The following is a 22346-nucleotide window of genomic DNA, read 5'->3' on the forward strand; positions in this document are numbered from 1 at the left end:
AAAAAAAGTGAATAAATACTAATTGTAGTATTTGGTTTCGTTTTCAAACGTAAGTTGAAGAACTGTTTGACAAGTATTATTTGAAAAATATTGTTTCAGATAAGAGGAAAGATAAAGATTAATAAACTTCTACTGAAAACATAAAAGATATGCAAGAAAAAGAAATAAAGCAGAAAACTCATTTACTGGAATTTCAACTTTTTTATGATTTTCTAAAATTAGATATATGAAGTTGAATATGCGTGTCTGAGGTAAGTATAATTATAGTTTAATTAATAAAATAAGGCTCGCTATTATTTATAAATAAATAAACACTTATAAATATACGATTAAATGACTTATTATTTTATTTACATATGATTAAATGACCTCCACTCTACACATTTTTATCATCACTGCACGCTTCACCACCATCATCTCCATCATATTACAAATTTTCATCATTATTTACCATCATCGAAACCCCCATTACGCAGAATCCAAACGTTCTCCAAACACTTGCATCACACATAAACAACACGCACAAAAATCATAACTCCATTACCATCTATTCACAAACTCCCACAGAACAATAGAACACTCTCCTTCACAAATTTAACACCACACACTATTATCCCTGAAGGTAACAAGACAACAGAACACGCAACCCACTCATCGGACGAATTGGGCCACCATGTTCATTATGTTGTTAACTATTTAATATTAAATTGATAAAATATGTCGAAAATTGAGACTTTGTTGAATAAGAAAAAGAATTATGACTAAATTAAATAAATTCTACAAAAATAAGGACTAAATTAGTATTTAAATTTTTATAAAATAACTAACACAATCAAGACATACCCACAAAGAAAAAAAATGATAAAAGGAAATCTTATTTTAAATCTCCTCCTATTGAGAAAATATTGAACAAAAAAATTCTAAAAGAGTTAATTGAATTTTAGAGTAAGAACTACGGTAAAACATCTTATGTCTTATGTGTACTATGGGACTTAGAGAAAAATAATGTAAAATATTTTAAAATCTTGCACTAAAATTATGTAAGAATCTAGAAAATAGTAAAAAAATAATAGGAAATACTTAATTATATTATCGCGTTAGACTATCAATAAAACTTTTATTAATTGAGTTTGATTTTATAATAACCACCATTTCTCTAAAAGGTTTCTTCTAAACATTTTTTCTAACTTCTCTCTAGGTTTTTTGCTCTATTCTTCATCTATATGACTCTTGGCATCACAGTTCTAAGTGAGTTCAATTTTATGCTTTTCTTTTGAGTTTTGCTAGTAAATTTGTTACATGTGAGGGGTGTAGGGGCTTGCGTGTGATGTCAAAGAGGTCAAGGTGAATCTTTGTTCGGTTAGGATTGTAAGGGTATGTTCTGATTGTTGATCAGAGTTTTATGTGTGCAGGTAGAGCAACTTGTGTGAGGTAAATAGAGCCTATGTGGAGCACCTTTTAAGTTTAAGAGTGTCCATCCAAGTAAGGGAAACTAGTATTAATTTTGTACCGTTTGATTTACCTTGTTTAAATTGTGTGTATGTTGATCTTTGATAGAATGATTGGATTGTTTGATTTTAAATTGCTTTATTTAGTAATTGTGTACTGGACATGCTTGCGGTAAATTTGTTATACTATTAGTGAGAACTCAAGATGGATATATGACTTTGTATCCTTGGTTGCTAATGGTCCATTTTAAATTGAGGTAGTACTGATTGTTATTGAGATATGGATAAAAATGCCCATTAGAGCTTGTGGCACAATCTGATATGAAGAGTTATGTTTTTGGTTTATGCAAACTTGTTGGACGAGTCAAACTTCTGCCGAGTGAGACTTAAAAATATGATTACAAAGAGCATCGAGACCTTTCACTTGTTGCGCAAGTTAGAGCTCGCTAGGCAAGCTTGATTTAAATCAGTTCCCAAAGCCTGAGTTGTTAGGCGAGTGAATGAGTCATTAAGCGATAGTGAAATTTGAGTTTTGATAAAGAGGCAATGGAGGTTGGTCGTTAAGCGAGTCTACCTTCACTAAACAAATTTATATGTTTTTGGTTCTAATGCTTGATATTAATGATGTGGAATGAGAGACAATGATTCCTAGGGTGAGAATACTACTGTCTTTGGTGATGTGTGGAGTGTATTGGACTCATGTAGAAGAAGATATTTAGTGTGAGAGTTGAAAAAGGTCTTCATTTGTAAAATTGGTAAAGAGGGTCAAATCTTATAGATGCGGGATTTATCATGTCATACTCGTTGGTGGAAGATGTAGCCCTATCATGATATATCTATAACCCTTGAGAGGTACAGGTGAGTATGACATATGCATGATATCAAATGTTACTCAATACGCTCTAAGTCTTCGGAAGTTGTGTCAGATGTATATTGGTGTATAAAAGTTATGAGGATCTTTGCATTTGTGATATTTTTTAGATTTTGGTTTATTGAATGTAATGTGTGGTTCATGAGTGATACATATAAGGTCTAAAATTTTAAAATTTGTTTTTTGTGTTTGTTTGTGGTCTATCTACTTGCGATGATCGTATGTTATATGTAGGGATGTCAATGGGGCGTATAGGGTACGGGTAATAGCTCTCCCGTACCCTACCCGTTGGATAAATATCTGCCTCGTATCCGTACCCATATCGGTCGGGTATCCGTTATGCGGGTACCCGTCTAATTTTTTCATATCCGCGAATATCCACGAGTACTCGCGAATATTTACAAAATTATTTAAAAATAAATATTTTATCATAAATTCAAATAAAATAAAATAAAATACATCACTGTCATAAATTTTAAATAAAGTTCAAACAAACTCAAGTCCATACAAGTCCAAATAATTATAAAAATAAATATAAAATGAAGTTCAACACAATGAAAATTTTTTAATTAATGTTTTGATAAATCTGCCCACTTTCCGCGATTGATTCCTAAAAAATAATCAAATAATAAACCCCAACTGTCACGTGCCAAATATTCTTATTTTGATTCCATCATTTCACAACAAGCACACCATAAACGTTACTGTCTATATAAGATTTGATGTATATGCCCAATTTCAAAGAAGGGAAAGAGAAGAATGTCAAGGAATACTTGAAGCTCGAAGAATGAAGACAGAAGAAGATAAGATGTGCAACTTAGAAAATATTAGATCAAAATGTTTTTTACTAATATATATATATATATATATATATATATATATATATATATATATATATATATATATATATATATAAGGGTATTTTTTTGAATTAAAGTTTAGCGGGTATGGGTATCCACGGATACGGATACCATGATACCTGTACATGTCCCATTAACATGCGGGTATAAAAAATACCCGTACCGTGGATAATTGGTATCCATTTTTAATATTCATTTCTTACCTATTGCGGGTTTTATTCGCGGATACCCGTTGGTACGAATATTTTTGACATTCCTAATTATATGTGAGGATAAGAGAATGTAGGTAGGAGAGTTGAGAAGCATGAGCCTATTATTAATGGACAATTATATATAATTGTTGCATAAATATATAGTTTTTGTACTGTATAGATATTCTATTTATTTGAAAAAAATTATATATATTTTGAAAAAACTATCTTGAATTTCAAAGAGGAGTGTAAATAGGTTTATACGTTTGTTTATTGCTTAATACCTAAATTGTAATAATTCATTGTGAATAGGTTAAATTCATATATTACAAATTTATTATTTGTTAATTTTGGAAAATTTAATTAATATTTATACTTTATATTATAATGGAATGATATTTAAGTATATCTTTAACTTTAGATTTCTTTAAAAGATTTAAATTTTAATCATCAATAGTCATTTTCACCACAGTAATACACGGCAAGTTGAGATAATTTGTTATATTAATATTTTATTTATAAAAATGTTAAATTTTTTCTTTGAATTTAATGTTTGTAGTTATTTATAATATTTTTTTAATTTAATTTTTAAATATGTGTTAAACTACAATAACGAACCACTAAAAAAATTATGTTTGTTCTATTTTAGGGGAGGAAATGAGAAATATATTTTCGAATTCAAAACATTTGTCTTTTCTAATTTAAAAGAATTGTTTATTACATTTTTTTTTAAAATTTTATCTTTTACATAAAATTTTATTTTTTAAACTAACATGATTATTTTATTAATTTCTTTATATTTTTTTTTAAAATTTAACTATTTTTTATTCTCTTACTTAACTATTGTTTTAAACTTGACTACTTTTTTAGTTATAAATTATCTACACAATAAATAAAAATGAGTTACAATAAAATTATAAAAATTATTTATATTTAATTTTAAAATTATAATAATTAAATTATTATTATTTTATTATTTTTTATCATTATAAAAAAAGTTAACATGTAATGTCATTATAAAATATTAAATTGATTTGTATGCCACATTACCTAATTTTTTTTAAATAGATATTTTTCATAAAATATATAAAGGTGTATACGGAATTATTGTTCTTTAAACAAAAAATATATATATCTCACCCCTTTTAGGTGGAATTGGATTTTTTTTTTCTTTTGACTCGTTCAACTAACTTCCATGAATTGAGTTGGGTCAATTAATTGAATCACAAGTTTTAAATTTACTTTTTCTTATCAAAATTTGTAATTTTATAACATTTTTTAAATTAGTTACATTATTCAAATTATTCAAAATTTAAAGAGTTAAATAATTTAGCATTTTAAAATATAATTTTTAATAAAATAATTAACTAATAATTTTATTATTATTAATATTATTATTTTATAATTTTGGTTAGATTGAATCTATCAAAATTTTATCAATTAGTCCGTAAAAATCAAGACGAATAGATTCTGGCACCAATTATTCCACCAAATGAAAATTCATAAATAGATTCAGTTTTTTTTTTTTCTTTTCAAAATGCACTTATCAATTACATTCTTTTATCGTTTTTAATTGTTGTATTTCATGATTTATGTAAGTAAACGTATATTTATACCAGTAATAAAATTCTGACAGAATTTTTTTAAGTAGATTTTATTTTTCTTTTATAAGATTGTGATAGTATTACAATATTATAAGATAAGATAGTGTGATTCATGAAAAAATACCATTGGTTATAAGATATAAAATATCGATATTATTATTATTATTATTGGGATTAATTAAACTTTAAAATTTTTATAAATTTATGAATTTTTAATTTAGTTGATATCAAATTTGTTCTTTATTTGGTATTCAGTATTTAATATTTTTTAAAATCGAATTTGTGATGTTTAATTTTTTTATTAAGTATATCAAATTTAAATTTTGAGATTAATACAAAATAAACAAAACATCACGGTCTTTTTAATATAAAGAAAAAAAGGAAGATATATAATCAAATTATCTAATAAAATATAAAATTAAATTATACAAAATTAATTGAAAAATACGAAAATTTTGAATATCTAGTAATACATAAATTTATAAACTTAAATTTAATTAATTTTTATTATTACAATAAAGGAAGATAACGACAAACGAAAAGGCCAAACTGAATATGTTTATAGCTAGAGAAATGTACCTTTAAACTCCATCTAAATCGAATCAAGAATTGGAAAATTCTGGTCTCTACTTTCAATTTCAAAACCGAACGAAAGGAACCCCCTTTTTATTTTGCTGTTCATCGCTAATCCCTGATCTATAATCGTTGTATTCTCCTCACGACTCTTTCAGGTTAACCCTTACTCTTCTACTCTCCCCTTCTACAAATTAATATTATTCATTTTCCTTATTGCTTTGATCTTCTATTCATCTCTGATGATACCTACACAGATGATGTCAGTCTTTGGTTCAATTCTTTATGCTAGAACAATTGTTGTCAAATGCTGTCTGTGGTTTAAATATCTGCCTGATTAAGGATCAATTCAATTGCAACACGATATGCAATTGTGAAACATGTTTTATAGCATATTTTCTTTAATTTCTTTGTTGTTCAATTCTGTTTCTTGGGAAGGTGCTCTGCATTGTTAAGGATAAGATTTTTAAGCTGTTACTCAGTATCTCCTGTGATTGTTATCGGTGGAGTTAGAGTCTGATTTGTTGACTGTGGCATTTACTATCTAAAGATAAGAAGGCAAGCAATAAAACCCAGTTGATTGAATTTCTTTGTTTATGGATTAATACTTCCAATTTCATCATGGGTTTCTCAGCAAATAATCTTAATGGTACAACTGGTACCGAGGATGTAAGAATCTCATGTTCCTGACACTAAAGCTCTTTACATTGGAAAATGTCCTTATGTTTAAAGAATACATTGTATGGAAAACATGGATGTAAGGATAACAGATGATAGGTCCCAGTAAGGAGCATGTTAGTACTGTTGTCCCTAAGTAAGAATTTGGCCCTAGAGAGTTATCACTTTTGGTGGTTAGAAGACTAAAGTGTGTGAAGTTAAGAAAATGATTATATGGGTAAGCAGAATCAGAAGTTCAAACTTTCATATTTGAGTTGGCTGGGAATTGAAGAATTTATAGAATCAAATAATAAAGGAGATTTAATTCTCTTAATTGAAGTTAAAAGTACCAAAAAAACTTGCCCAAGACATTGAGGCAACACTAGAATGGTTCTGCGGATTACAGTGATATAAACCTGTGAATCTCAGTTGTCTAACTTGATAAAGGGGTAAAATAATTAGGATTCTAAAACAATAACTGGTTGTTGGTCTTTGGGACCCTTATTAGCTGGAATATCAGAGCACTGTTAGTTGAACATGATACTCTTCTGTTTCTATTGTGATGCTACTATGCTGGATTTGTTAGTTTTTGTGAAAAATCACGCTGTGTAGTAAAAAAAAAATTGTTTTCTTTTGTATTGTTAACTCATTCAGTATGGTGTGTACATTTTGTTACCTCTTGCCTTGAGGTATTAAAAGTCCCTAGTGCCTATTGGGTGCTTTCTGCCTTGGACTTCCTTTACGCCAGTTCCTCTATAACTCAAGCTTCTACCAAATTTAAAGTCACAATAAAATTATGCCTCTTAATAAACCATATTTCTGAATTGGGTATGTGCAATTCCGAAAGGCTGTAAAGGCTAGGAAAAAACATCTAAGAGAGGGAACCAGCCAAATTGTTAATTATTGGGGTTCAGGGGAGCTGGAAAGTAATCATTGGGCCTAGTAATAGACTACAGGACTGAACATGAAATGACACCCACTCTTCACCCAAAACATTAAGGAATTGGGTATAGGGGTCTGTTTTCTTATATTATTGTTAGAAGTGGGTTTAAGCCTAACTTAACCCCACAAAACTGGCTTAAATCCACTTCTAACATGGTATCAAAGCCCGGTTAAAGCCTATCCTAGCGAGCTTTCTTGAACATTCTGTTCCACCTGATGTCGGGCCGCTAATGGAGCACCCATTCATTTCTAGTCTCACGCACACCTTGGCATGAGGGGGTGTGTTGAAAGTCCTACATCGACTAGAGATAAGACCAATTCACAATATATAAGTGGGTGCAATTCTCACCTTACAAGCCGGTTTTGTGGGGTTGAGTTAGGCTTAAACCCACTTCTAGCAATTATCATCGAACCCATTCTTAACCTACGTTGGACTTCAAATAAACTCTTGAATTTCCAACATTTGTTTAGTTCTGCAGCCTTGTTTTTGGATGGTGATGATAGCTCTTTCCTCCCTTTTTTTCCTGCTTTTGCCATGATAGATCAATAACTAGATGAAGCCATTATAGTATATCAAATAATAGTTTTATATAGGGGTATGCTGAATTGTTTTAGAAGAATGCTGAGTGTTGTTTGTCTTTTTTATGTAATAAACAATGGTCTTTATTTTTCTTTTGTCTTGGGTATATTGTTTTTTGCCATGAGAAAAATGAAAGCTGCTTGTTGCTGTCTACGTATGTTGTCATACCAATTCATCTATTGCAAAGCCACTAGTTCTTAAGCTTTGGTTTTCTTCTTTTGATTCTCACTTCAATATTACCCACAGAAAATATCTATTGTTCTGCATACCTTGTGAAATTAAGTTTTGAGGCTTTTTTCGGAGACATGCAGTAGCAGTAGATATCTTTAGTACATATCAAATTTTAGGATACCTAAGTGCACTTTGAAATTTTAGGAAAAGTTTGAACTTATCCTTCTTTCCTCGGAAAAATAGTTTATGGGCGGGATGCTGGAACGTGAATGGTTTTTTCCCTGTGGATCTATGGTTTTTTAGGCTTATGTTTCTGCTTCAGGTGACACAGTGCTCTTCTATATTAAGTATTTATTAACAAAAATGAAGTTCTTTAGTCTGTTTTAGTTAGTTTGTAATTGTTGTTAATACAAGCTCCCTGGTATAATTTTTCGGATCAAGTATTTATTATATGCTATTCATTCGTGTTTGTGAAATATGACGGAGTTGTGTGCATGTACAGCTTCTCAATGTCTAATGTTGCATTAATATTGATAAGAAAAATGAAGAGTTTTATTTAACCTTTTTATCCATGGGATTTACTGGAAAACTCAATTGTGCCGATATCATCTGATGTTTTCTGTACCTTCTCATTTCTTTAAAATTTATAAAATTTTATGCATTTGACTTTTTGCTTAATTTATGTCGTATCAAACTCCACTAAGTTTTTGTCTTTCTCCTGAAGAACATCTGAAACAACTGACATTTTGGGCAGCAGGAGTCAATATTCTGAAATTTTAAAATGTTATGATTGTCTTTTATGTTGTCAGTGACAAGCATGGTATCCTTTCTTAGTGTGTTTACAAAATAGATTTGATTATGAAGTGATATTTTAATGAAACAGATACACGATGCCACCATATACTATTGTTTTAGATCAATGGTCATTGGTCAGTAGTCATTGCTGGTGTCAATTTGCACCTTTTCTAGTTCCAACTAATTATGTAAATGGATGCAATCTTCAAAATCTTAATATTTGTGAATAAGAATCAATTTCGTAAATAAATAGTGGTTGGATGAGAGGAAGAGAATTCTATTGATGTGAAGAATGGATCTTTTAAAAATAAAGAGCTTGTTATGCTTTAATTATTCAATTACAATTGGTATTTCTTTACGTAATCCATTTACTTTTTGATTGTTTGAATTGTTACAGATCTTGTGTTTAGCTACTGCATCTTGAATTTCAAAATGCCAAAAGTTAGAAGAGTGAAGTCCCCATCTACTGATTGCAATCGATCATTTCCTTACCCATCCACCTCCAGAAACATTGAGATGCGTAAGCCTACGAATTTGTCCGGATCAGTTGATGAAATGAAGGAATGGGAGGAAGCTAGATGTCCTATTTGCATGGAACCCCCTCATAATGGTGTTCTTTTGAAATGTTCTTCCCACGAGAAGGGCTGCCGTCCTTATATGTGCAATACCAGTTACCGCCACTCCAACTGCCTTGACCAGTTTTGCAAGTCATTTGCTTCTCATCTCTCCTCAGAAGTACTGGAAGAAATTCCTGCCACAAGCAGAGTATCTCATGATAGAGAAGTTCAGCCAGAGCCTGGGCACCCATCTCATCTTGGGAGCCAGTTAAAACCAAAGCTCACTTGTCCTCTTTGCCGAGGAGAAATATATGGATATATGCTTTTGGAGCCTGCTCGAAGCTATATGAATTCAAAACCAAGGAGTTGTTCTTCTGAAACATGTGAATTCCAGGGGACATACCCAGAACTCAGAAAGCATGCTAGGTCTGAGCATCCTTCTGTTCGGCCATCAGACGTGGATCCCTCGCGTCAGTGCGATTGGTTAAGGATGGAACAAGAAAGGAGCTTGGAAGATCTTTTTAGCTCTATCCATTCAAGTTCTGGTGCTGAATACAATAGAAACGCCATTTTGACGGGTGGTCTTGCTGATTTGATGTCCTCATTCTTGTATGAAATCTTCATCTCGATTGAAGATGTTAGCCGAATGGCTAGTTCCTTGTCTAATTCCAGACACAGAGTGCCATTGTATGACAGAAGGTCTGGAATAACGCACAGGGTATCAAATCATACACAGGCAAATCAATCAGCTAGATGGAGATCCAATTTACCTTCAGTGCATCAACTGGAGAGAATTGCTAGGAGTAGTAGTAGTAGGGTGAGAACCAATTTTCCTATTCTATCATCCCGTGATCTGGAGGCAGAGGCTAATCGAACTGCAAGATGGAGGACAAATTTATCATCTTTAAGAACACCTCGTGACGATCATCAGTTTTATAGAGACCTCAGCGCAGAGGTCACATCTTCAACAAGGATGCCTCGGACCTCACAAGGTGCTCAGACTAATCCCCAGACCGACATTTCTTCATCTGCAAGGATCCCAGGTCGTCAATTACGTTGGCGTGATCAAAGATGGTCCACCAACAACTACTACCAACGATGAGTGCCAATACATACCAAACTCTCTTTCATATAAATATTTACTTCTGCTATCCATATGCTCATGGAGATACCTCATCTATCATTAAACTCCTTTTATTAGATGATATTTGCTTCAATGAAATCCTTTTATTTCACTTTAGGGTTCGGGTATGCTTAAACTAGATCGATAGCAGTTACAAAATATTCATCTAAATTCTAGATATTATCTTGCCCCTCAACTATCATTCTAAATTCTAGATACCAACATAATTTAATTCTCTTCTGACACTTGTCTTATTACCACAGTTTATAGTAGCATCATTTGTCACATCTGGCATGTGATGTCTCGTCCAATAATACCAACATTTGCTTGAAAAACCTACAATTGCATCATTTGTTTCAGCTCAATGGGTTTTAAGAAAATATTTTCACTTTAATTGTTACAATCATATGTCAATAGTGAAAATGGAATATCATAACTATTATTCACTCATATTTTTCTGAACTTTCTTTCGGGAAGTTTTCAATTATTTTTTTCATAGAAGAACTCTCACCTTATGATAAGTGGGTGGTTTGAAACTGCTTTTGTTTTTCAATACCATTCATCGTTTGTTCAACAAGTGAATTTTTACCAAATTTCGAAGGTTACAAATCCATGTATGCATTCGCTAATTTCTTGACTGATGTCATCTTCTATAATTTTAACATTTCATTCACATTTCTGAATTATTAATGGTAATTAAAATGTTCTGTCTAAAAGAATTAAATTAAATTTCAGTTACCCTAATTTACGTGTTTTTCTTTGATAATGTTTAGCCAACTAAAGTGAAACGAACATTTATATTAAAACTCTTAATAGGTATAGTTATTCATTTCTTTATTCCATTACATGCCTTTCTAAATACTTAATATATCAAAATTTTAGAGATGTAAATTTTCTAATCAATATATCAGATGAGTTAATTAATGTTGAACATTCAATTGTGTTTTTGGAATTACGTAGTCAACCAAATTTAAAGTAATCAAATAAATTTAGTATGCGCCACACAATCACACAATGTGTTATTTCTAGACAATAACATAAAACGTCTTTGGTGTCATTTGATTTTTCTTTTTTTTGTTAATAGAAACAAACGAGTCCCTCGTTATATTACATTATTATCATTATAACAGCATGAAATAAATTATAGAAATATTGAAATCCTCCTTTTTCTCTCTGAAAAAATCATAAAAAATAGAGGATTATTTGATGTGGATACACTCTTGATTAAAAAAAAATTGTTTAATATTTTAACAAGTTTTTTTAACCTTGGTGAAATTGGATCTTTTCAATTTTTATACAAGAAATATAGTTATGAAGTTTTTCTAACTTAGTTTTCACTAATATTTATGAAAGATAACTTAAATTTAGTTCACTCCAACAAATTGTTAGTGTAGGACAACATCAATGAGCTGGCACTTTTTAGATGTTAAAAAGTAAATTTTAAAGAATTTAAAATGTTACGAATTTAAATTGCACAGATTTAAATTTTCATGCTAACAAAAACGAAGATATAAAGACACAAAGATAGACACACCCACAGAAACACATAGACTCTCAACATTTTAGTTTTGTCTTTTCCCTCTACCTTTCTTCATTGGTAACTATAAAATTGCTAGTGTCTACAGACCCCTATTAAATGATAACAGTAAAAAGAGCAATTGAAATTAACTTATTTAAAAATTGAGATTAATTTATACATAATACCATTCTCCCTTATTTTCTCTCATACAATTATTTATGTTAGGGTTTCCTCAACTAGACCTATAAGAAGGCGCTTACTTTACAACTAAAAAAAATTGAAGAGCTTTATCTTACTCTCATTAAGATTAAGCAAAATAAACATGAAGAAATTCTTGAGAAAAAAGATACAAAACAAAATGAATATATGTTAAAACAATAAACAAAAAATCAGCCTGCTTTTGATGTTCTTGTTACATTTGGCAGAACAACAGAATCAAGATCCCCAGGATAAGGGGTAAACAAGCCTAGCCCTCCCCTACTTTCTCTTAAACTGCTATCCCTTAGTTTACTAAAGTCTTTAACCCATTCTATGGGAGAAGAGTGCTCTCTCGTGTGAGGGTGCAACACAAACAGTGAATTGTATTCACAGTTAGGAAACATGAAATATTTGAATGATTCCCCCAATCTGTATGCAACATAGCCAAAACTAAGTTGATCTCTTGGTGTGAAGAGGTGAACCTCATTGAACCACAAACAGCTAAACAAGTTACTCATGGCAGTGTGTTCCCGAATGATAATGGCTCCCTCTGGTACATCTGAAACATTATCATATCATAATTTTCAAATTTTACATTACACTATTTCTAACAATTTACCAAGTAAACATAAACTACAACGTTTGCATATCATACAGATCAGTGAAGTCATCAGAGAACTAGAGATAAAATTACTTTTCCATACGTTTCATTTTTTAACCTTACAAGCTATTTGTTGACAGGATTCTTCTGTCAATTGGCACATTGATTTCTTTCTCTACAAGGAGCTCTTATAAGAGTTTACAATGATTGCAAGGTAATTCTGGAAGAATCTTGCTATACACAACATAGGATCTTGAACCTTGATGTTTGTTTCAGGGGCCAACTAAAATGTTACAAATCCAATAATCAAGTGGTGGTAGCATAAAGGTGATAAACAATTAACTTCTATGGAGAAACTATAGGAGAAAAAAAATTCGGAATCACAAGACATGTCAACAAAGGTTAGAAAGGTTGATAAAGTTGTCTTGTTTTGGATGAATCAAAAAGGTTTTGGACTGGGCTAAGTAATGTGGGTGGTTGAATAAAACTATTCAAGAAAAGGTAAGAAACAAAATGGAATGGAGTGTCTTAAGGTCTTGCATGGGGTAAATAACGCAGAAATTTGGGCAAAGTATCAGAAGGCTAGATGAGACATGGAAAGTTGAGTAAGAAAATCAAATATTATACCAAGTAAGAAATATTATGCATGAAAACAGAAAAGTTTTGGTTATAGATCAAGATGTGATAGAGAAATAGAAAAATATTTCTAAAAGTTTTCAATAATGGGCAATGATTTCTTTGCAACGTGAAAGATTAGAAATCAAAGATATCAAACAAAATTTAACCAACTATAGCAAAGAAACCATTAAGAGGGTGAACATAATGGAGAACAAAAAATTATTTGACTCACTAACTGAGAAGAGACTAGAAAAGCTTTGGTAAAGGAGTATGTTTGCATAGATTATATCCAGGCTATATAAGGCAGTATGGTGAGACAACTACTAATGTGAGAACTTTTAAAGGTAAGACTAAGAATTTCATAAGGACAGGTATACATTTTTGATTCCTTGTTTAACCTAGTTTTTTGGATATGCTTCTCCGGGACAACTAAAAGATTGTCCCTAAATATATGCTTTTTGTTGATGATATAGTTTTTATTGTAGAATCAAGTATAGAAAATAAACCTAAACAAAGACAAACGTTACGGTCAAAGATTTTTGTTTATACAAGAATAAGCCATAATATATATGCATTGCATTTTTAACGAGACAACAAGAAAATGACTTTAATGTAAAAGTTGAAGTTATCATACCATAAGTTTCGAAGTTTAACTGTCTGGGATCAATGTTAAAAAATGAGAAGAAATTAAAATGAAGATGTGACACCATTGATCCATGTAGGAGGGTTAAAACTAAAAGACATTGGAGGTTATTTTTCATGCAAAGTACCAATCAAGCTGAGAAGAAATTTTTTATAATGTTGCTGTTCAACCAACTGTGTGAATGTTGGACTTCAGCAGGACAACAAGAAGATGAGCACAATAAACAAGAATGATAAGATAAATGTCATACAAGAACGAGATGGTATGGAACAATTCTAAACAAGAAAATTTTGGTGCAAGACCTTCCAATAATAAGACGACATAAAAACTATTATGATTTGGTTATGAGCAAAAAAGAAAACTAGAGGCACCGATGCAGTAAGGTGAGTAAATCACATAAATTTTAGTCATGTAAAAAGGAGAAGACCAAGCAGGACATTGACAAAAATTATTGAAAAGGATCTTATGGTGAAAATAACATCATTGAACCCAATGGTGACATGTAATCCGTGCAGTCAACCTGGACTATTGAAATAAGGCTATGGTTGTCATCAATGCTATTGTATAGAAGTAAATTAGAACAAATTTAGAAAATTAAGATAAAGGCGACAAAACAATGTGTAAGGATAAAAGTGATACTGTTTACTCTTACCAAAATGATTGAAATCAAACAGTAGAAATAAAAAACAAAACCAGAAGGTCGTGTTTCCTATCTTACCACTAATGATCTTTTTCTTTGAACTCCATGGTTTCATTCCCTCATAATAGTAGATTTTCATGTGGAGATCAATAAGGGGTCGAGCATATCGCTTTCGCCTCTTGTTTGCATCAGCCTCCTCATATATGCTACGGTGATGCTTGTGTTGAGCAATGGCAAATGTATGCTTCCCTCGCCACAGGTATCTACACAGTTAATATAATCTTACAAGGTTAGCATCACCTCCAGTCACAGAAAAGCATGCACAAATATGGTCAGCAGTTTATCAACATTGCAACAGTAAGCTCTTAACATGAAGCTACAATGGGAAAATTTATGCCAATAATTTTATTGTCTTCTGTTGGTCGAAATAGATGTTCTCAATCTAAGTTATCCCCAGGTTTATATATTGGAGACAAATATCATAGCAAATTAGCTTTCGAAAGGAACTACATATGCTTTTATACAACACAGGTATCATAGCATCAATTGCAAATAAACATAACCCAGATAACTACAGGAATAACAAAAAAGGTATCCATTCTGCTAAAATGCACTATTTTTATCAGTTTCAAGTAACCACTGTTTATTTGTTTTAGAAGAGAGGAAGGAGGAGGTTAGTGTCAAACTAAATCACAAGGGGCGATGAACAAAGCCTAATTTCATGATTCAATCAAATAGTTATCCCAAAAGCAAATCTACAAACACATCACAAGCAAGTCCCTACCAAACCAATGTTCTGTATCTATAATGTATCAACTTCTTCATTCCAAAATGTAAAAGTCCAAGTAAGAGTAAAATGGGAACACAAAAGACATCCATTAAGGTTTTTATGATAAGCACGAGAAATGTATCAAATTAAATATAAAATGCCTCCTCCCCAAGCCCCTTTTATCCTTCTAAGATCTCTTCCTAAACAAAGAATAAAAGTTTAAATGTTTTTTCAGGAAAAACAAATTTAAAATGGTACTCTCATCAGAAAAAACTTGGCATAAAGTATTTAAATAGATATAAGTACCTCTCGAGGATTAGCAATGGATCAACTATCAACTCCATTTTGCCATCAATCCAAATACTATACTGCGCTTCAGGGAACAACCTGTGGGTTAATATTTTAGGAACCTTCCCATTCCTTCTTGGTTCATCATAGGGAGGATGCTTAAGAGGAATAATCCGCCATATTCCCACCCATTTTCCACCAGCACTGTCTTCTTTGACAGTACCATTTTCCCTCATGAATTTCAGAGATACCTCATCCACTACCATAAGAAAGCAAAAAAGCTTCTTTGAACTGAAACTTATATTTGATGGTTCGTGCGGTAAATCATAGCCATCAAAGATGCCAGATGCAACAACAAATTTGCATTTCTTTACATATTTTTTGTCCGCAAGCTCCATTTCAGCACCACCACCTCGGATAAATCCACAATGCACCTAGTGGGCAGAGTACATGGGAAAATACGAATCGTTAATTGGGCAACAAGCCAAATACGACATAATCTTACAAAACCGGCAACTAAAATGAACTTGATCATATGATGCTAATTAATTTACCTTCATATTTGACTTTAGTTTGAAACTTTCCTCCCTTTGTTTCCAACTTGGATGGCCTCCAAACAAAGGAGATGATAGATCTCCATTACTTGGAAACTCATCTTCCATAACATATGACAAATTTTTGACAATTTCGTTGGGAGTTCTTCTAGTTGGGATATTTATTCTATCAGGGTTATTGGAAAGAGGAATCGGACATCCTAGTGAATATAGGTAGGACCAATATCAAACACATAATTACCACTTGGTGAAGACCAAAAAGAAGGGATGGGGACAAAACTGTTAAAATCTTACTGTGAGGTTTTGAATCTCTTGATACAAGCCCCATAGTGTCTAACATGGTATAAACCTTGCTATCTCTGTTACACATAGCTGCAGGTTAAGCAGAAAATTGATATAGTATTCAGAAATGTTATCATGATGTTGAAAATTTTGAAAAAAAAGAAAAGACAATGAATATTTATACTATACAAGCATTCCTTGAAGTGTACCTTTTAATAACCTAACAGAACCTCCCATTAAATTATCATCCTTCATTTCTACTCATGGCAAATTTGCACCCAAACTCACCAACCAAATTTAAGATATTTGTGTTTCCAAAGTGAGTTTGAACTATCTCAATATACATAAAATAAAATATAAGACAAGTGCAGCTCTGCTTCCCCTTAGAAAATATAAAATACCATCAAAGATAGGCAAACATAACAAGACAACATCACATTAAATTCACTTTCTGTACCTAGATACATATACTATTCTGATCTTCAACTAGAAATAAGAGTGTTCCTAACCTTCAAAGTCCATTGTCTGCAAAAAAGTTATGCTACTAGTAGAACTAACGGATATGAGAGAGAAAGAGACATAAAACTTAGCCTTATATACATTGAAAAATGAATTTGCAAACCGTTTCTTTTAAATGCCATTACAATAAATGGCAAGAAACGTTCTTTACCTGTTGTTTTTCTAGTCCAAGGAACCAATAAATTAACAGATAGACAGCTACAAAAGTCAAGTTAAAATATAAAATGATGTGATTTACTCCCTTCTACCCAACTCCCAAAATATCACATTAAGAATAGTTAGATAGATGAAGAGTCTGTGTTATTACAATTAAGAAGAGTTATCAATAAGAGAAAAACATATTCACCAAAGAAAGAAAGATAAACTTGAGAAGATTCACAAGAAGTAACCAAATGTAATATAAACTTTACTAACCTGATAAAAAGGAGACAGAAGTTTGGCATGACCATATATGAAATAATAATGCAAGAAGAATTAATAACATCCACAAGATCCCGACAACAAGAACCAATCGAACAAACCCTTTCTTCCAAACAATCTTCATGGGGTAATCTTGAGATACCCTCCCCGAAGAAAATAAACTCACATCAACATCTGCATCACCAACAAACAAACACAGTTTATTTGTCAGTGCCGAAGAGCCTGTTTCCCACACTGTAATATCACCTAATAGATAAACAAAAAGAACAAGGGAACGATTCCTCAACAGATAAAAGAACCGAAACAGTTTATAACAAACCTTCCTCACCTTTAGCAGGAATTTGATTACTTCGGTCTCCTCTACGACTTAGGCGCAGAGATCGAGTCCTTTTAAGATCACCCTCCATATCTAATTCTTTCTTTAAGTTATCATCCCTGCCATTGTATAACAAAAATAAGGAAGATTAGAATAAAAAAGATGATATTTTTTTCATAACCCATGAGACTAAAAGGCAAATAAGATGCCCAAAGTTACAACAACTAAATTGAGAACGAAAAAGGGAAACTGATCCACACAGCAACTGATACCCCATCAACTCCTAGAAAATATTCAATCAGAATAACTTCCAAAAACAAAACTTTAAGAGAAAAAAGAGGGATCTAAAGGGAGAAAAAGAAGAGGGCAGGACCGAAAAGGAGATTAAGATTAGTACAATGAGTGGATATGGAGAAGGGGTGGTGTCGGTGAGAAGGGTGTGGATGCATATAGCTGCAAAAAATAATGGGAAAAGGAGCAACGAGTTGAGGCATCACTATCAGGTGTCAATTGTGAATGAAGCAATGGAGGAAAAGCAGAACAAATCGGTACCTGGCAGTGGTGAACGAAGAGATGGTTTTGTTGACAGTGACAAGAAGAAACAGATCTGTGTGAAAAGTGTTATGTTGTGTTGGATTGCTTCCAAAAAGAAAGAAGGTGAAGTGAAACTAAAATGTAATGAAGAGATGTTGAAGTTTCAAACTGAAACAGATCTCCCTCTATCTATCCTTTGTTTTCTCCTCAACACTCATCTGGGTCATCATAAGAACATTGAAGCTTCATAATCTCTTGCTTTTTTCAGCTTTAATGTTTTCCCCTTTAACTGTGAATTGATTGAGGAAACCAAAATAAGAGGGTTGGGTGAGGGCACCAGAATATTTACTTAATATTTTTTAATTTATTTATTTTTTAAATATTTTAGTTTTAAAAATTAGATATTATTTAAATTTAAAAATACAAATTGCATATTTAAATATTTGATATCATGTTATATCTATTTATTTATATATATATATATATATATAAAAGAAATTAATAAGTCGATGTTAAAACATATTTTTCATATTTTTTATATTTTCAAAACTTCTAAAAATTTCAAAAATAAACTACTCATTATTAGAATAGAATAAAATTTATCACATATCATCATTGCACTCTTTGGTGAAAATTTATCCTGAATGCAAACTAAAAAGAAAGATTAGATTTATAAGAAATGCTACACGATGATTTGTGTCGAGATTTTTAGAATTTTTGGAGTTATGAAATATATAAGAAAAATATGTGATATATTATTACGAGAACATATATTTTTGTATTTAATTGATATATTCTGTATATATAGTCAAATATAATATAATATTAAATATAAAATATTTACGATATTTTATATTTAATCTAAAATAATAACTAATTACTATTACTAAAAGATATTTTTAAAATTGAACTATTTTCTAGAAATTAATTTAAATAAAATATATATATTAAGTAATATTTTAAACTTTTCTCTTTGTTTAATATCTTTATTTAAATTTATATTTTCATATTTGATTCTCCATCTTTTAGTGATTGATTTTCTTCATTTTGTTTGTGCTTGTAATTATTGTTTTTCTCCTTCTTCCATACGATCACATATTTCTTCACTTTGATATTCTTATTTGTATTTTGTTTTCATCTCTCAACATCATCTTCTGTTGTAAATATCTGACAAATCACAAACAAAAGGGTATTTCTTGATGCGTGTAAAATTATTGTCCTTAAGGACTTATCCGTGGTGTGTTACGCAAGTTTCACAAGAACTTCTCGGATCTTCTGAGGATCTTAGAACTAGCAAGGTACTCTAAAACGAGTAAGGAATTAGACCCAGAATAATAAGAGGAAGGAAGAACTAAGAGAACAAAAGATATAGGAGAGGAGAATGAAAGCTTAATTAGTCTGTCTTGGAGGAGGCAAAAGACATCTATTTATAAATGTGAGAGGACCTTGCAAATGGTGAACAACGGTAAAAAAATTAAAGACCAAATCAAAATTGATTGTGAAATAATGGCCAAATCAAAACTGAAGCACCAAGGCTTGCAGCACAATTACGGATGAACCTAGATGGTATTAGGAATCAAAACATGGTCTCTAAAATAGACTTGCAACGCATCATTGATTGGTTCAAAACTGCTGCCATAAATGTAAAGATCTTGTTTCTAGACTTTTCTTCCCTTTCGAAATATCCTCTATTTTCCAATAATCCCCCACATATTACAAAAGGGGGGATATAGAAGAAAAACAAAATCTTGGGTCTAAACTAAGATGTAAAGCATCAAAGCTGGTATAACAAGCTATATGAACCAGTCCTAGACAGATAAACTTAACACACAATGTAGTTGGTATAGTAAGCTATATGGACCAAAGACACTTGATATGTGTTAGTGGTTTATCAATCACAATACACCCCACAATCCTTCTTGTTAATGCTTGTTGCGCTTATTACGCCATGTGTGTGCCCGATATTCATGAGTGCTCTAGAGATCATGCCAAGATCTCATACAAGCGGCCCCACTTGACACTCATATAGGTGATTTCATCAAGTGTATGCTGCAAATCATACACCACCCATAAGGGATATGAAAATCATTAAAACTTTGTTTAAACTAAAAAATTCTTACACCACATCGAATTTTAATTTACAAAGTTTAACCTCTCAATAATGCAACCTCTAACACTTTCACGCACACCATAGGAATGGACATAATTGATTTAAAATCAATTTAGTGTTATCAAAACTAACAAGTGACTTGTTTTTACCCATATGAACCTTATTCATGGGATCTCTAATCACAAAAGTTGGATTACCATCACTTGTTTGTTTGCAAGTGGCTTGAGTTCCATTCTCCTCGACGTTTCTAAAATCATATTCCTTCCCAAGGATTTTGACAAAGGGTCTGCTAGATTCCGTTTTGACTTCACATAATCAATGAAAATAGTTCCACTCTTTAGCAGCTGCTTAACCAGATTATGTCTCAATTGTATATGTTTATTCTTTCCATTATAGTTTTTGTTTTTAGCTATAGTTATTGCTGATTGGCAATCACAATGTATAGATACAAATGGGGTTGGTTTCATTCCTAAAGGAATGTTTGCTAAGAAGTTTTTCAACCACTCAGCCTCACTACCGTCCATTTCGAGAGCAACAAACTCAAATTATGTAAGACCAAATTGGGGTGTTACAGATTCCATTGTTGATCTTGCAATAATTGTTTGCCTAGCTGATCTACATGTAATCACACCACCCTCAAGTGTGAATACATAACCACTAGTGAATTTTGTTTCATCTGAATCAGAGATCCAGTTAGCATCATTGTACCCTTCTAGTACAGCGGGAAATACTATATTCAATGGCATAATCCATTAAACCTCTTAAGTATCTCATAAGCCTTCCAAGTGCATCCTAATGCTCTTGATTAGGACATTGAGTGTGTCTACTCAATCTACCTACTGCATAAGCAATATCAGGTCTTGAAAAGCTCATTAAGTATAGTAAGCTCCCAATTATCTGGACATACTGAGGTTGAGAAACAGGGATAGTAATATACTATCTCCCTAAGGGGTACTCACTGGTTTAAAGTCATAATATCCAAACTTCCTAAGAAGTTTTTCAATGTATTAGTAATATATTATATCCCTTCCTTATGACTCTAACACCTAAAATCACATTGACTTCACCCATGTCTTTCATTTCAAACTTAGATCATAGAAACAATTTAGTTCTAGAGACTATATCAATGCATGTACCAAAAATTAACATGTCATCCACATACAAACATTTAATGACACATTCGCCATTTTCAGATTTAGAGTACACACATTTATCAGCATCATTAGATGAAAAACCATGACAAAGTAAGACAATATCTAACTTTTAATGCCACTATTTTGGTGCTTGTTTTAATCCATACAAAGATTTAAAAAGTTTGCACACTTTATTTTCTTGACCAGGGACAACACACCCTTCAGGTTTCCTCCTTTAATTCATCATTCAGAAAAACAATCTTAATGTATCACTAGCTTATGGGTAGCTGCTAGTGCTAACAAAAAACGAATAGAGGAAATCATAGTCACAGGGGCAAAGGTATCAAAGTAATCTATGTTGGGTTTCTGAGTAAAACCTTTATCTACTAATTTTGCCTTATATTTATCTATGGATCCATCATGGTGATATTTTTTCTTAAAGATCTACTTACAACCAATGGGTTTTGCTCCTTTAGGCAAATCTACTAAGGTCTAAGTATTATTTTTCTCAATTGATTCAATTTCAGTCCTAAGAGCCTTATCCCACTGTTTTGCATCAGGAGCACTAGTAGCCTCTAAAAAAAACTTGTTGGATCATTTTCAACTAGATAGATATAAAAGTCATCTCCAAAAGAAGTTTCGTTCATCTATCTTTTACTTCTTCTCAAACCCTCACACATGGCATCACAATTATTATCTATAGGTTGTTCAACTGTATCACTAACCTTTAAAGGAAATATATGTTCAAAAAACTCAACATTTTTTATCTCCACAATAATATTATGTTCAATCACATCACTTTTAAGAACAAGAAACCTATAGGCAACATT

The 22346-nt window shown here is 31.6% G+C and overlaps 2 protein-coding genes across 9 annotated transcripts; one reads left to right on the forward strand and one right to left on the reverse strand.

Moving 5' to 3' along the window:
• Nucleotides 1-5548: 5548 nt before the first annotated feature.
• Nucleotides 5549-10489, forward strand: LOC114178868. Its single transcript, XM_028064991.1, has 2 exons — nucleotides 5549-5705; nucleotides 9090-10489. Exon 2 carries the CDS (start codon nucleotides 9125-9127, stop codon nucleotides 10349-10351), a length of 1227 nt encoding a protein of 408 aa, XP_027920792.1. The 5' UTR covers nucleotides 5549-5705; nucleotides 9090-9124; the 3' UTR covers nucleotides 10352-10489.
• Nucleotides 10490-12164: 1675 nt separating this feature from the next.
• LOC114178537 lies at nucleotides 12165-18589 on the reverse strand. Of its 8 annotated transcripts, none has more exons than XM_028064511.1 (9): nucleotides 18292-18579; nucleotides 18137-18192; nucleotides 17743-17858; nucleotides 17418-17597; nucleotides 16497-16574; nucleotides 16203-16402; nucleotides 15667-16082; nucleotides 14670-14854; nucleotides 12165-12648 (listed from the first exon to the last, which is right to left on the reverse strand). In XM_028064511.1, the coding sequence occupies exons 3-9, from the start codon at nucleotides 17828-17830 to the stop codon at nucleotides 12281-12283; spliced, it is 1515 nt and encodes a 504-aa protein (XP_027920312.1). In that variant the 5' UTR covers nucleotides 17831-17858; nucleotides 18137-18192; nucleotides 18292-18579; the 3' UTR covers nucleotides 12165-12280. The 8 variants fall into 8 exon arrangements, with proteins under 8 accessions (XP_027920312.1, XP_027920313.1, XP_027920311.1 ...); XM_028064512.1 differs by having other exon boundaries at nucleotides 18113-18192; XM_028064514.1 differs by having other exon boundaries at nucleotides 12281-12648; nucleotides 17752-17858; nucleotides 18292-18578.
• Between the last annotated feature and the right edge of the window lie 3757 nt (nucleotides 18590-22346).

Source organism: Vigna unguiculata, chromosome 3 (genome assembly GCF_004118075.2).
Source record: "Vigna unguiculata cultivar IT97K-499-35 chromosome 3, ASM411807v1, whole genome shotgun sequence".
Taxonomy (NCBI): Eukaryota; Viridiplantae; Streptophyta; class Magnoliopsida; order Fabales; family Fabaceae; genus Vigna; species Vigna unguiculata.

Excerpts from the sequence above, each read along its gene's own strand:
- LOC114178537 (XM_028064508.1), bottom strand. Across the intron at positions 16,403-16,496 it reads AAGAGATTCAAAACCTCACA|GATGTCCGATTCCTCTTTCC; the intron begins GTAAGATTTTAA and ends TATATTCACTAG. Across the intron at positions 12,649-14,669 it reads AAAGAAAAAGATCATTAGTG|ATGTACCAGAGGGAGCCATT; the intron begins GTAAGATAGGAA and ends ATAATGTTTCAG.
- LOC114178868 (XM_028064991.1), top strand. The coding sequence starts at position 9,125 with ATGCCAAAAGTTAGAAGAGTGAAGTCCCCATCTACTGATTGCAATCGA.